The sequence below is a fragment of the Buceros rhinoceros genome, unplaced genomic scaffold (genome assembly GCF_000710305.1).
Source record: "Buceros rhinoceros silvestris isolate BGI_N320 unplaced genomic scaffold, ASM71030v1 scaffold7836, whole genome shotgun sequence".
In the NCBI taxonomy this organism is placed as follows: domain Eukaryota; kingdom Metazoa; phylum Chordata; class Aves; order Bucerotiformes; family Bucerotidae; genus Buceros; species Buceros rhinoceros.
In genome coordinates this window covers 11576-25106 of record NW_010419862.1, presented here as the reverse complement: position 1 = coordinate 25106, position 13531 = coordinate 11576, and the positions used below count along the sequence as shown (strand labels likewise).

General features: G+C 42.0%; 1 protein-coding gene across 2 annotated transcripts in view; it reads left to right on the top strand.

Moving 5' to 3' along the window:
- Positions 1-923: 923 nt before the first annotated feature.
- The window catches only part of MYOZ1 (myozenin 1), a 15586-nt gene continuing 2978 nt past the window's right edge, over positions 924-13531 (top strand). Inside the window, exons 1-3 of one of the 2 annotated variants that reach the window (XM_010139105.1) lie at positions 924-1088; positions 4898-5079; positions 12524-12758. In XM_010139105.1, the coding sequence (XP_010137407.1) occupies positions 4900-5079; positions 12524-12758 (415 nt within the window). In that variant the 5' untranslated portion in view covers positions 924-1088; positions 4898-4899. Of the gene's footprint in view, positions 1089-3216; positions 3293-4897; positions 5080-12523; positions 12759-13531 lie in introns of those variants that run through there. The other variant, XM_010139104.1, reaches the window with a different exon arrangement.

The window sequence follows — 13531 nt, the reverse complement described above, 5'->3', positions numbered from 1 at the left end:
CTGTGTTTTTTCGTTTCCCCCCCCCCCACTAGACTCTATGTTTATTCAGTGAACAACTTGATTTTGATCCAATGTGAAATAGGAAGATAATGTTTTCTGTAGGATTTCTCCTTTACATAGAAGCTGAAAAGTATATGCATCTTTGAGTAATCCAGTAAAATGAGATATATTCCCTTCATCCTGGAACCAGAACCCAGCTGGGCATGGGGGAAAAAGCAGGGACAGTCATCTCACAATGAACAGGAGCTAAAGAAGGGGAGTCATTTGTGTGTACAAATCTGTACAAAATGCAGGCAGTCAACCCTACTTCTGTATTAATCAGGAAATGAGTTTCTTTGCTGTTTGATTCTGCTGGGTTTCCCATACACATTACACAGGCCCTAGTGTGAGCCTAGAAATCAGTGAATAGCTTTCTAGACTGCGGTTTTCCCACTACTACCTGCTACATGCATACAATTATTTTTCTTCTGTACTTTCTGATGTATTATTTGAATGCCTGGCATTTTAGGAATTATGAGGAGAACCTAAGGACACTGGGATGAATGACGGAGTGAGGAGAGGACAGAAGGAGGGTGTAAAGCAGAGTAAGACCCAAGAGAGCTTTTGAGGCATTGCTGACAAACAGGATATTGAGGAGGTTTTATGAATTGCATTAAAATGCAATAGGAGGAGGAAGCGGAACAGCATGTTGATTTGAACAGAGAGGAAGAAGAAGTGAGGCACCTATGGAGTGCTTGGTCTTCTTAGGAACTGAGGCAGTGACTGCAAGAGGCCTGAGGAGCAACCTTTTTCTTTCCCCTCTCCTCAGGGCTGGTGGTGGTGCTATCTGAGACTCTGCCCTCTGGGCTGTTGGCTATTAATAACTGCAGGATGCCTGTGCAAGCAGCCTTCAGGAGTCAAATTCACAGTACTTTGCATCAGCACTTTGTGCTGGGCAGAGCTTGCCTGCGCCCAGGCACCCTGGGTGAGTGGGGCTCCTGGACAAGCCTCCCCAGCAGCACCCAGAGACGGGCTGGGAGGAAGCAGCCTGCTACCAAGCTCTGGAGAAGGCACGTGAGCTGGTCTGAGCCTGGCACTGCAAGCCTGAGGTGAGTTGACTGGGCAGCAAAATCGTTTAGAGCAGGTGCTGGAGAGGATAAAGGCTGGTTTGGTGTGAAGCAAAACCAAGGAAATGACTGCTGCAAAGATCAACGCAGAAAAAGAGAGAGGAATTGAACCAATAGAGCTCAAGGGAGAAAAGGATGATTGTAGCCCTGCCTTTATGTACAGGATAGTGGGGAGGATGGGGTCTGAGGGTCCAGCAGCCTGCCAGCAATGGGGTGGCTGAAAGAACAGTAGTCCCCGTTTAGCTCTGGACCCTGTCCATAGAGAAAGACTGCTGCCCCTTTCCTTACACCAGACCAATTGCATGCATCAGGTTTTCCACTCCCCAGTCTTGCTGGATTAGTAAAGGACAGCAGAATGGGACAGACTCACCCTTGCTGCTCTTTGGGAATGGGTATGCTAGAGAAGCATGGTTCCCCGCCAGGGCCAGCCTGGTCTGCGTTACCCCAAGGAGTCCATGTTTAGAGCATACAGATGATTCCCCTCTGTTTTGCCAGTTTTATGACCCATCAGTTGGGCCATAACCTCCACCCTGCCTTGCCTCCTGGCAGCATTACCCCTTTCCTGTCAAGCAGGGCCTGCTTCTTTTATATAGCCAAGCAGATGTCTGGCTCCTTGAGGAGAATGTGCAGCACATGCTTTATGTCTGCACCTGCTCATGCTTGCTTTGGGAATACACCAGGATGGGCTCTTTTATGATGTGAACTACATAGGCAGCATCTCAGTAAAAAGAAAAGCTTGGAAATCTGGAAGAAACAGTAATCCAAGAGAGTATCTGCCAATGTGATTTAAGCTGGTTTGATGTGGCTGGGATTCTTTTAGCAGTTATCATCACTTAACTAGGTGAAAATCATGTTGCAAAAGGAGCAATGATGGAATGAAACTGCAAAATACATAGGAAATAAAAATGTCTTGATCACAACAAGGGCAGTGTACAAACTCCTAGAGTCAGCTGTTTGTTTGCCCGTTTTAAAACGTCTTCAGTTCTGAAATTTTAAGCAACTAAAGTGCAAGGAAGCACAAGGACAGAGATGGTTAGTTACTGCTGTTGCTGAAGCCAATGGGTCTTTTCTCGTTTTTCTTTGTATTGTATTGTACTAGGTGAGGATCTGTCCCCCTGTATGCCGTTACTGTGACATGGACAATGTTGAAGCAAAGGAAAAACATTTGCCCTATATACATTATGTGTAATAAACCCCAAGAAGGGCTCTAAGAAGCTGCCTGAAGTGGAATTGCTGAGATTTCTCGTAATTTTCCACATCTTTGCAGTACAGATCTCTCATCCTATCTGGGGAACACTGTAGGAGAAGACATTTCCCTTTTGCCCTCCTTCCCCCTCCAAAATAATATGTGATAAGACCGATATGTAATATGCAGGTGCAAATGACTTCAAACAAATTGGATGAACAACTTTAACAAGTTTGCCTGTGCCTTCTCCCTCCAGCCCTTCTGTAACAAAACAGTAGCAGTCATAAAAGCCAGAATTACTTAGGGCTTTGGGTTGTTTCTTTTTTTTTCAGAATTTGCAGTCCAGTGGTTTTCTGAATACCTATTCTAATTCTAACACGACTAACTAAATATTCAAACCAAACTTGCACATTATACAAAATGCTCCCAAATAACTCATGGACAGACCCAAAATGTTTAAACAAAAATATATATTGCCATCTAATGATAACTGTGTGGTATTATGGAATATGGCATGATAGTGCAAATTTTCAAACTGACATTCTGTTACTGCAGCACGAGATGATAACAAAGTACCACTGTGGCGCACGTGGGTGCTGGGAGACTGCCATGTTGGAACTGAAATTCCTGTTTTGGATGACAATGCTATATGGCACCTTGGCAATTCTTCTGCTGCGGTCTGCTGCCATGTTTTATGTCGTAATGCTAAGCCTCCAGAGAACACCACAATGGCCTCTTTAGGGGATGATACCCCTCACTAGCTTCTTCATGTGGAAAGGATAGAAAAGAACCTCTGTGTGAAATAAAGGCTGTGTGTCTCTTTACTGTAGAAAGCAACTAAAAGAGAGGCAAGAAATACATTTCCAGTGTTTCATTCTCCATTTCCTTGTGTGTTTAGAGCAAAGCAGAGAACCCTTTGTGGGAATGCCCCTTGCAGGGACTCCTGCTCCTGTTAAAAGGAAAAAGTCCACTAAACTCATTGGGAAGCTGACACACGAAGGTAAGATATACAAAACAGCACATGTGAGAATTGTTTGGATTTCAACCTGAATTTCAGCTTTTAAAATTTCACACCCTGTCTGACTGAACTCCCAGAGCAAGACATGCAGTCAACATACACCAAGTGTTATTAAAGCTCAGCCTTCAACCATATCACATTTTCTAATTTGCTGTTCAAAAGTATTGCTCACATACTCACGTCAAATGCTGACCTAAACCACACTTTATAAACTCATATTCTCCTGCAGCATTAATTTGGATGCACAGCAGTGTGAATAGAAAGAGAACATGATCTTTTGTGGTTATTAATATTGCAGTGCCTTGTTAGCTTCTGTGTTGTTCTCTCTCTTATAACCTTTGTTCCTATTTTGCGTTTCCTCTATTTGAGAAAATTCTTTTGATTCCAGCACTCCTTAGTTGAAAAAGTCAAAGTCTCTCAGAGAGGGTAATACAGCAGGAAGAATACAGCTTGGGATGCTTTTCTTTTCTACAGACAACCTGTGTATTTGGTATGGTGCCTTTCAATTAACTGTGGTATCCTTATCTTTTCTTAATTTTTGACAGCATGGGGAAGGTTTTTAGAAGTTTTGAAAACTAATAATTCAGTGCTGTCCCTTTCTTCAGCCCCCCAAAACGGCTGTAGAAACTTCTTTGCTAGGGTACTGGTGTATATTTTTCTGTTTGTCTCTAATCCTTTATTCAAGTAAATGAGTAAGTAAAAATCCATTTTTCAGTTAAAAGGCATTTCCTCCTGTGCTATGAAATGGTGCTATATAAAATTGCTAAAAAAAAAATAATTTATTCAGAGAACATCTAATAAAATGAATGATCTTTTACTGATTTTATAACAGTTTAAGGATGGAGATTAATTCTCTCTCATAAATGAGATGTCTTAACCTTGCTAAATATAGAAAAAAGCAAGCCTAGGAAAAGTTGCTTGTTTCTGAATGAAAAGCTTTAACCGCATTTCTGCAAGATTTTTACACTGAACATGTTCGGATCGATTGCTTTGATGGATAATTGGTGATACCAAATTAAACGGAAGAGGTCTTAGCAAGTAAACAGCATATTAAAACTCAAAGAGAACTTCAACTACTTTTCTCTCTAAAAATTCTCCTTAAAACAAACAAAGCAAAAGATATAACATCAAATCTTGCCATGGTTTCAGGATGATATTTAAACTAAAGCACCATGGTATTGTCTTTATTTGATATATGTCAGACAAATCTAAAGAGCTGCCTGCCACTCCTCTAATTCAGAGGAGGGGAGACGAGTGTTGGGCAGAAACCAGATGAGACAGTGGTGCATTTTGCAGCAGTACTAAGGAATCCTGCTGCACTGACTGAGGTGCTTCAGATGCGGGACATACGCATCTAGCTCCACCCTTAGGCAACTATTCTCTGCAGATTTGCCTCAGTTGCAATCCAGAGTAAATTCCACCCATCTATATCCAAAGCATCATCAATGTAAAAACTGGGTGCATTGGTTATTTCCTAATTAGAAAATAATGTGGCTGCTTTGAAATCACTACTGGTGTTGGAAAGCAATGGACAAGAGACTTGGAACAGAGCACTTCCTAAAGCATCCCATTTCGTGTGTTTTGTAGTCATGCCACAAGAGGTGACCAAGCTGAACTTGGGGAAGAAGATCAGCATCCCCAGAGATGTGATGCTAGAAGAGCTTTCTCTCCTCACTAACAAAGGATCCAAGATGTTCAAATTACGTCAGCTGAGGGTGGAGAAGTTCATTTATGAGAATAACCCTGATGCCTTCACCGACAATTCCGTGGTAGGTCAGAGATTAAAACCAAAAAGCTGCTCTGTACACCCACGGGAAACAGGAATGGAGAGTGCCTAATCTCTCCTCTGTATGTACGTGCATGGTCCGGGGGTGGGGAGTGACAGATCTACTAGTGAAGAAGTGCAGGAAAAAGCCAAAATTATATAAATAATATGTTTTATTTCCTTCCAGTAGAAGCATAAGTTTTCCTTGGCAAATACTTGTTATTACAGATGCAGAAGCATTAAAATTTCAGTACTGAGTGACAAGGGAGGACTGCATGTTTGGCAGGTGTTCAAAGCTGCACAGGAAAGGACTAATTATTTTTGCATCCATTTCATTTCTTGTTTGCAAGATAGAAATGATCCATCAAGATCTGACTTCAGCTCCAGTAGGTGCGGTTCTATCTTTAGCCTACGTTAGCCTTTTATGCTTCCTGCTGGGCAGAGTCCTCTGCTCATTTCTGCAGGAAGTTCCATAAATTAAATTTCAGACAGAAACCTCTAACCTGACATTGCAATATCTTCAGTTTATTTGCTAGAAGCTACATTTGTTTTCTTCTAAAATATTTTCCTATCAGACACGGTGTATAAATTCAAACATTCTTTTTTTCACATTCTCATGAGTTAGTACTGTTACTTAATCTTTGAACTTCTCTCTACAGTTAGTTGCTGCTGTAAAGTCTTCTGAAGATACTTAAATTTTTACAAATGAAACTCTCTTTCACAGGATTGTCAGCTGTTCAGTAAAATGAACAGCCAATGTTTCAGGTTCATATGCATTTTGATGAAGCATCTTGTCTTCTGATGTTCTTTAAAATTTATTTGGTGTCATTTTACCCCTTTACGGCATCTAATTTCCAGTCCAAGGAAAATCAAGCAAAATAATTTCAAAAATCAAGCTGAAGAAAAAGTTCCGACAAACAAAAACATGCTATTTTTTAGTCTGCTAGTTTTTTCAAATGCAGCAATAAATAAATCTTTGTAGCTCACCTCTAAAAATGACAATTTGGGAAGGAGGATGTGGAAAGATGCCTGGGGAAAAAAAAAAGCCATTACAATTACAACAGCAGGTCAGATTACAGATCAGGGATGACAGCCCAGAGATATAGCGAGCATATCCAGAGTTGTCAGACTTTGGGCAGTTTCTTAATCTTTTTGTGCTTCAGGTTGTTCATCTCTTCAGTGAGCTATCTCCTAGAAACAATGTGAGAACGACTGGTGTGTTGAACTTTGGACTCTTCAGGTGAGAGTCCTAGAGAAATATAAGCTAAATACTCAGCAATCTCAGAGCTCCTAAAACATATAAGGGCCAAGTTCATATGTCAGATTCTGCTGCAGTGAGGAGGAGTGAGAAAATAATAAGATGAAGGAATAAAAATGATGAAGTCCAAACTTTAAAAAATGTGAGGGTGTAACTTAAGGGTGTGCAATCAGAGAAGTACAAAGTGAATGAGTTGTGACAAACTGACTCAAAACCGGACATGCACAGAGTCCCTCCAAGACTAACATTACAAAGGCTAATGACAATCACTTCTTTTTTGTTAGCTGTTTTTTCTATTCTGTTTATTCACTTTCACTCTATACCCTTTCTGGAGTGAGTAATTCTCTCTATTCTGTAAGAACACCCCTGCTCTCAAGCTCTTTAAGAAAGACTGTAAGACATTGGGTTGTGGAGATATGTATCTGGGGATTAGACAAGACCCTAACAAGCCTAGGGTTTTCTTTATGGTTTTCCTATATCAGAACAATGGCATGGTCTCCAAACTATAGCTCCAAAGCTGCATAAGCTAAGTGGAGCAAGCCTGCTGAGATCTAACTTTTCCAACAAAGCTGGTAACTCTGATTTAAAATCCTCAGTTATTCACTTTCAGGGCTATCTTTTCTCCCCATCCATGATACAGATAACAAATCTCCATCTGGCAGTGCAGGAAGACTTTGGGTTGCCCTAGAGCCCTTGCTGAGGGCCAGCTTAGCAGGATCACAAACATAATTGTTACCATTTGTGGGCTGCCCTGTGCGCTCTGTGCAAGGTCTCTGCCAGGCTGAATCCACTGCCTCTGTGGATGACTATTCTCACCACCACAGCCATCATGAGTTAGCACCTTTGCAGGCAGTCAGAGCAGAAAGAAAAGTTATTGCGGCAACTGAGCCATCCTCTTGGAGAGCAGGTTGCTCTTTGTGCAGGTAAAGGCAAAAGATCTGTGGCCTCACTGTTATCTTTCAAACCATAAGGACGGTGCCTGACCTTAGCTCCAAACAACTTCCATCAAAAAGCCCTTTTGATAGAAATATTTCATTAGCTATCTGTTCCTTTCCTTTCTTGCTCCTGACTCTGCTCATAGGTGGATGCAGAAAAGCCTTAAACAAAAAGGAACTGTGGGAGGAGGAGAATGGCCAAGAATTCCTCCTACTTCTTCCATTTACTTCCCTCTCCCAGTTAATTTTCAGGTGGTTTGCTCTCCATTCCAAACAAGTCCTTGTGCCTATAAGGCTGTGGAACAATAAAGGGACTTGAAGCTGTGGTGCATTTTCTGCTTTTCTATCACAGATTTCTTAACTAACTTAGAATGTTCTCAGGACACACTTAAGAAAGCAGGGCAAGAAATGTCTGAGATGGAGTACACATTGTTTCTTTCCCCCTAAAAAAGTTTAACAGCAGGGAAATGTAAGATAAAAACACACAAAGAGAAAGGTTATTAAAAATAAATCCAAACCATATAAGGGGTCCCAGAATAGCCTGTGCTGTAGCCATAAACGTTCCACACAAGGGAGATCTCAGCAGATCCACCCTCCTGCTTCTCTCCTCCTCCTTCTCCTCTAGCCAACCAACCACACTGGACAATCAGATCACTCTCCTTACTTTTAGCGGAGAGAACATTTATCTGTGTGAACATCAAGCAGCTCCATGCTAAAGTGAAAACCTGCAACTCTCACTGCTGCAGCTCCACTCATCCAGTTAAAGGCAAACGGTAGCTAAACCCACAGTCAAAAAGACTGACCGATCCAAACATGAGCAAAATTAAATGTACTACCTACTGTGTAGCTGTTTTCAATCCTGTGAGCCTCTTCTCTTGCCCATATACAGTACAACGGCATGTTTAGGTAGGATAATGGCAGGAATTACCCTGTATTCCCTTTGCTGCTGAACAAGAACTCGGAGGAGTAACCAGAAATGGCAGGAAGAAAATGGAAGTGGTTACATCACAACGCCAAAAGTGATGCTTCACAGCAGATCGAAGTACACAAACAACCTGCCTCAGAGATCTTACATGTTAAATAGCCAGACATGATACAGTGTGTGAAGGGAACCGTAAGGAAAGAGGAACAGAGATGTTAACATGCAGCTTCTTGGTTTAATGCACAGGGGTGCGCTGATGGCTCTGTTTGCCTCTCAACATAGAAGAATGTCAGTCAAGGTCACTGGAGGGAGAGTCGAAGGGAAGATGCTAGGAAATTCTTTCTAGGAAGTCTGTTCTGCAGGGAATTTTAAACTTCTTGAGCAAACATTACAGACTAACCACAAGCTGAGTAAGAGACAGTCTCAGGTTATGACCTAAGAGGAGCAAGCCTGCCGAGATCTAACTTTTCCAACAAAATAAGCCTTGCTGTGCTAGAGATGGATTGGTTCAGAAGACCTAGAGGTCCCAACTATACCCAAAGCTGTATGACAGTGAACGTGAAGTCTGATGCCTTCTACTCAAGAAGTGACTGGTGTGGAAGCAGCAGAAAGAGAGAGGAAGAGTCTTTTATTTTCCACAGCAATTTGCTGGAGCACTGTGAGAAAACTTTGGACCAAAACTCTGAAACTCTGCCTTTCATCAACAAAGAAAATGTGGCAAGGATGATACAAAATGTACAAATAAGATATAAATAATTTTGGGTAGTATTAGATAAAAATTCCTATTATTTAGATGTGTAAATTCAGGCATGGACATGAAAATTAATTTGTCTAAGGTTAAATAGCAAGTCAGAAGTAGACCTGGGAATAGAAAGCAGGAGCTCAACCTGCTGTTCCTCTTGGGGAAACATGTTCTTTAAAAAGTTAGCTTAAGATATTTTAACAGCTGAGGTTACTTTTTATTTTCATAATTTTTTTTTCTTTTAAATAAAGTGAATAATAAGTTTAGGGCTATGCAACTCAAAATTAAGGACTGAGGCACAGACTTCGATAAAAACAGCAGGCAGTCTATGAGACTCTCTAAGCGTCTGAATTTCAAATCTCCCATGCCACCATTAAGGAGCTTTTGAGAGGCTGCCACTGAGAGGACACATTCGCAGTAACTTCAGAAGTGTTAGTAACCACATAGGCATCAAACCTTTGGGAAGCTCTTTATCAGTGAGGTGGAAATAGAAACACATTTGGTGGCCTCAATCATTCTCTTTAGGGCACAGCAAGAAGCTGATGGGGAGCACACAGTGTCTCCTCCTGGGGACTGCCTGCAGTGACGTCAGGGGCTTGAGATACTTAGAGATCTCAGCTCTATTCGTTGGATCAACTTTCATCATCTATTTTTCATGAGACACATGCAGTAGCTTTAGGGAATTCAGAATTCATCCATCTAGGCACTCAGCCTGCAGGATCAGGCTCTTGCTAGCACTACGGAGTTCAAAGACATGAGCACAATTTGTTTAGCCAACCCAGGGGACTACTCATCTCATGAACATGTCACAACTGTTCTTTTTAGAGTGGATTTAGAGGTGCCCAGGGCTGATAACATCCACTACCTCCACACAGACAGGGCAGACTGTACCATGGAGGAACTGTGGGATCTACCCGCAGAGCCAACAGGTTATTAGCCTTCTCAGTTGACACTTCTGCGCCTCTCTCCTGAGAGTTCCACCAACAGAGTCAATCAACAGTAAATGAAAGGTCGGTTTTGTCATGAGAATATGCAGATACATAAAAGCTTCACATGTTGTTAGCAGCGGCCCTAGACACGTTCCCATCAAGTGTAAGCTATATTTCACCCTGAACACACTGAGCAGAGGCATGCTGCCAGTTCTGGAGACAAAACTGCACCTACACAGCTTTGACTGTGTCAAGACTCCTGCTTGAGGCTGCTGTTCCTGAGCTCTACTCCCTTGTAATGATCTCACTTGAGGCTGAAGATTTCAAAACCAGATTTGCCTTTGCCTCCCGTTAATTTGAGCTAAGACAATCTATTGTAGTGGCAAAAACTAAAGAAAATTCTATTTTTATTCTAGCAGATGAGTTGGGTATTGCATGAAAAATGAGTCTTTTGTATCTGAATGGAGATGTCTGCTGAACACAGGATGTTTTCCCAGTGGGTGCATGAAGAATCATGAACTAGCCTAAGACCAACCAAACTAATTTAATTTGCTGCTAAATAAGATTAAAGTGTGGCTTTCCTGAGGCAGACCTTGTGTTTCAGAGAAACCTCACTCCTGCTTACTGCAGTTTAAAATAACACCAGGTAACAATTATGTCCCTTCCCGGTCACATGAAATACGGCAATGCACAAAATCAAACCAGCCCTTTTTACTGTACCTTATGTTATGTGTATATGATGTGACCTTCCCTCCCCCCCCATACTGCATCTAAGTGTTCAGAGGAAAAGAGAAACAAACATTTAATTATCAGGAAGGGCACACAGCATGGGTGAAACTTGAAGGAAAACTGATGCAAATGATGTTTTGAAATTCCTGAGCAAATCAGTAGAAGCATTAACCTTGCATATATGTTAACATTTTGGGAACAACCTCATTCTGACCCCTAGTCCTCAAAACACCCTTTTTTTCAGCTTGTCTTTTTACAGCTACATAGCTCCCACACATAATTGAACAGATTGCCCCGCTAGCTCCTGTGTACAGCTTAATGCTCACAATCCTCTCCCCTCTCAGTGCTTCCTGACATTCAGGGGAACACTATCTCCTCTGTTCCTAAAAAGGGAATTCCCTACAGCTAGGAGAAGGACAGACAGTCCCAAAAAGCCCTGGGGGCACCAGCTCTGCCACTACAGCCTGCAGCTGGCTGCCTGCCTGGGTTGCAGCCTGGTGACCTGCTGTGAAACCCTGGACACTGTTGCTGGAGACACAGGGAGCAGAGGGTTAGATAATTCTGCCTTGAGCCTTGTGGGGTTTTCACTTCTCATCTATTTTTAGCTGACCAAACAGCTGGCCTTGGAAGCCTGTTTACAGCCTGGAAAGCTTCTTTTTGCTAAACTGTACTAGGTGTAAGAGCCCTGAGAAAGCCTTAACCCTTTGAGAGCCAGACTTGAGCTTGGCACTCTTGTCTCCCATTGACTGCCTGAGATTAATTTAGACAAGCAGAATTGCAGCATGAGGAACCACCTGTTCATTCACTTCAGCTGTTTTTGTTACATCTTTGTGCATCTTTGTGCTTTGTCCCTACTCAAACAGGAAAGACCATATGTGATATATAACCCAGGTTACTGGGTTAATACAGCTGCTTGGGCTGTAACATACAAGAGATATTTTTTATATCTCTTAGAAGTCAAGCTTTGATCTCACTTACAATCAATACATAAGACTTTTTTTGAACATATTATATCAGTTTCTGTTTCACACAATTATTTATTAAAACTTCTGTGTGCAAAGACAGGACCTTCTGTTGGCACCACAGGGTCTATAAATCCTGCACGCATTGTTTGCTCTTTCACTATGTACTGCAGGGATTGTGTCTTCTAGCCCGGTCTGGGGAGAGTGGACAGGCTAGAAAATGAGACCGACTTGATTTTATTGATGGATACGGCTTTCTTTCTTGCCTTGTTTCTGGTTAGATTTGGTTCTTTGATGCACATATTGCTACAAACAAACTCTTCCTTTTTGTCATTTTCCTTTTGTGGTCTTCCGGAAGTTTTCACGTTTTCCCAGGCTGCTACGTCTTCAGTGTTTCAACATGTAAATACCCCTCCCCGTACAGACCTTCATATATATGGAAAACAGACATATGGGCAATCATCTTCCAGGTTTTTATGTTGTCACAGGTACTCTGTTGTTCTGGTGCCCTGTAAAACTTAGCTCCCACGTTGTAACTGAGCTGACTTTGCTACGCTGTCTTAACCTTCCTATTTCTTGTCCAGCTTGCTTTCCCAGGGATTAGCCAATGGATTCTGCCTGGACCTTTACCTGGTCCGGCAAAAGCTGTATTTCCGTTCCCTTTCTCCTGTATGTCATACTGATCACCGTTGGTGGCAATACACAGATCCCTCTCTTCTCAGCCTGATGAGATGAAGTGTTTATGAGATGTCCATTAAAAGGTGTGCTTCCATTGCCCTTGCTGCTGTGCTACAGCTGTTCCTCCACTGAATACAGGGAATAACTCACACAGAGTTCCGGGTTTGTAACTGAGACACAAAATCGGTCATATCATGGAGACTCAGGAGTTCACATTCTGGTACCCAACCCTGCAAATGTGAATGGACCGGGTCCTGTAACAGGGATTCCTGCTCTCTTTTCTGCTGCCCTAGGATCACTTTCAGAAGTTTATCCCACCAGGAGGGCATTATGGGGAAGATGCTCACGGCTATGCGCACGGGCGGATGGTAGGTGGAGTGACAGCTGGGCAGCATGGCTCCAGCAAGCAGCAGTATGCCACTGGTTCTCCTAGGCCTGGAAGCAAAGGAGGCCCTGGAGACAGTGAAGGCAAGCACGCTGGGGAATCGGCCGGAAGTGGTGGAGAAGGAGGCAATGGTACTGCAAAAGGCAAGTATTTCTCTGCAAGAACAAGAAATAGCTAAAGCTATCAGAACTCATGCCATCCTTACTCTTGGAGGCACTTAATTAATCTGACTAAAACCTCAATTCTTCCAAATTAAGTTCCATTGCAAAGTCTAGAAATGTTGGACTATCTTTAGCTCGATAGTTTTGTTTGCATCCTTCTGTGTTGCACAGTTATAGGCAAGCAGCAGAAATACCTTCCTTGGCTGCACCGAAGAAATGCTGGGAAACTTAACTCCTGAGCTGCTAAGGCTGATACAGCAGTATACCAATCCGGCATATTCTTTCCTTTCAAGGGTTTCACACTCTCCACTACTGGAGATAGTAATATTAGCTATTTAGCTCAGTAGTCTGACCTGACTTATCAGTCTCAAGTATATCAGCCTTGATTTCAAATCAAAGCTTCCACCTAAACGAACAGCACTTTTGGGATAACCTTCAGAACAGAACAGCAATATTTCTAAGTTATCTGGTAATAACCACTGGTCCACTGAAGCAGTATCTTTACGAGTAAAAGTATTTTTAATATAATTAGTCTTTGCTTAATTTTATCCTATGTTTAGTTTGACCAGAAACCTCAAGAACCAAATCCTTTGTATAAAAATCAGCAGGTGAAATTGTTATTTTAATAGTCCCTATGGGATTTTACAGCAAAAAGCAAATTTGCTTGGGAACAAGGAACTGTTGTCTTAAGTGACCAAATAACTGACTTGTAAAATCCAAGGTTTTTATTTACATTCTGAAAGAACATGTATTTT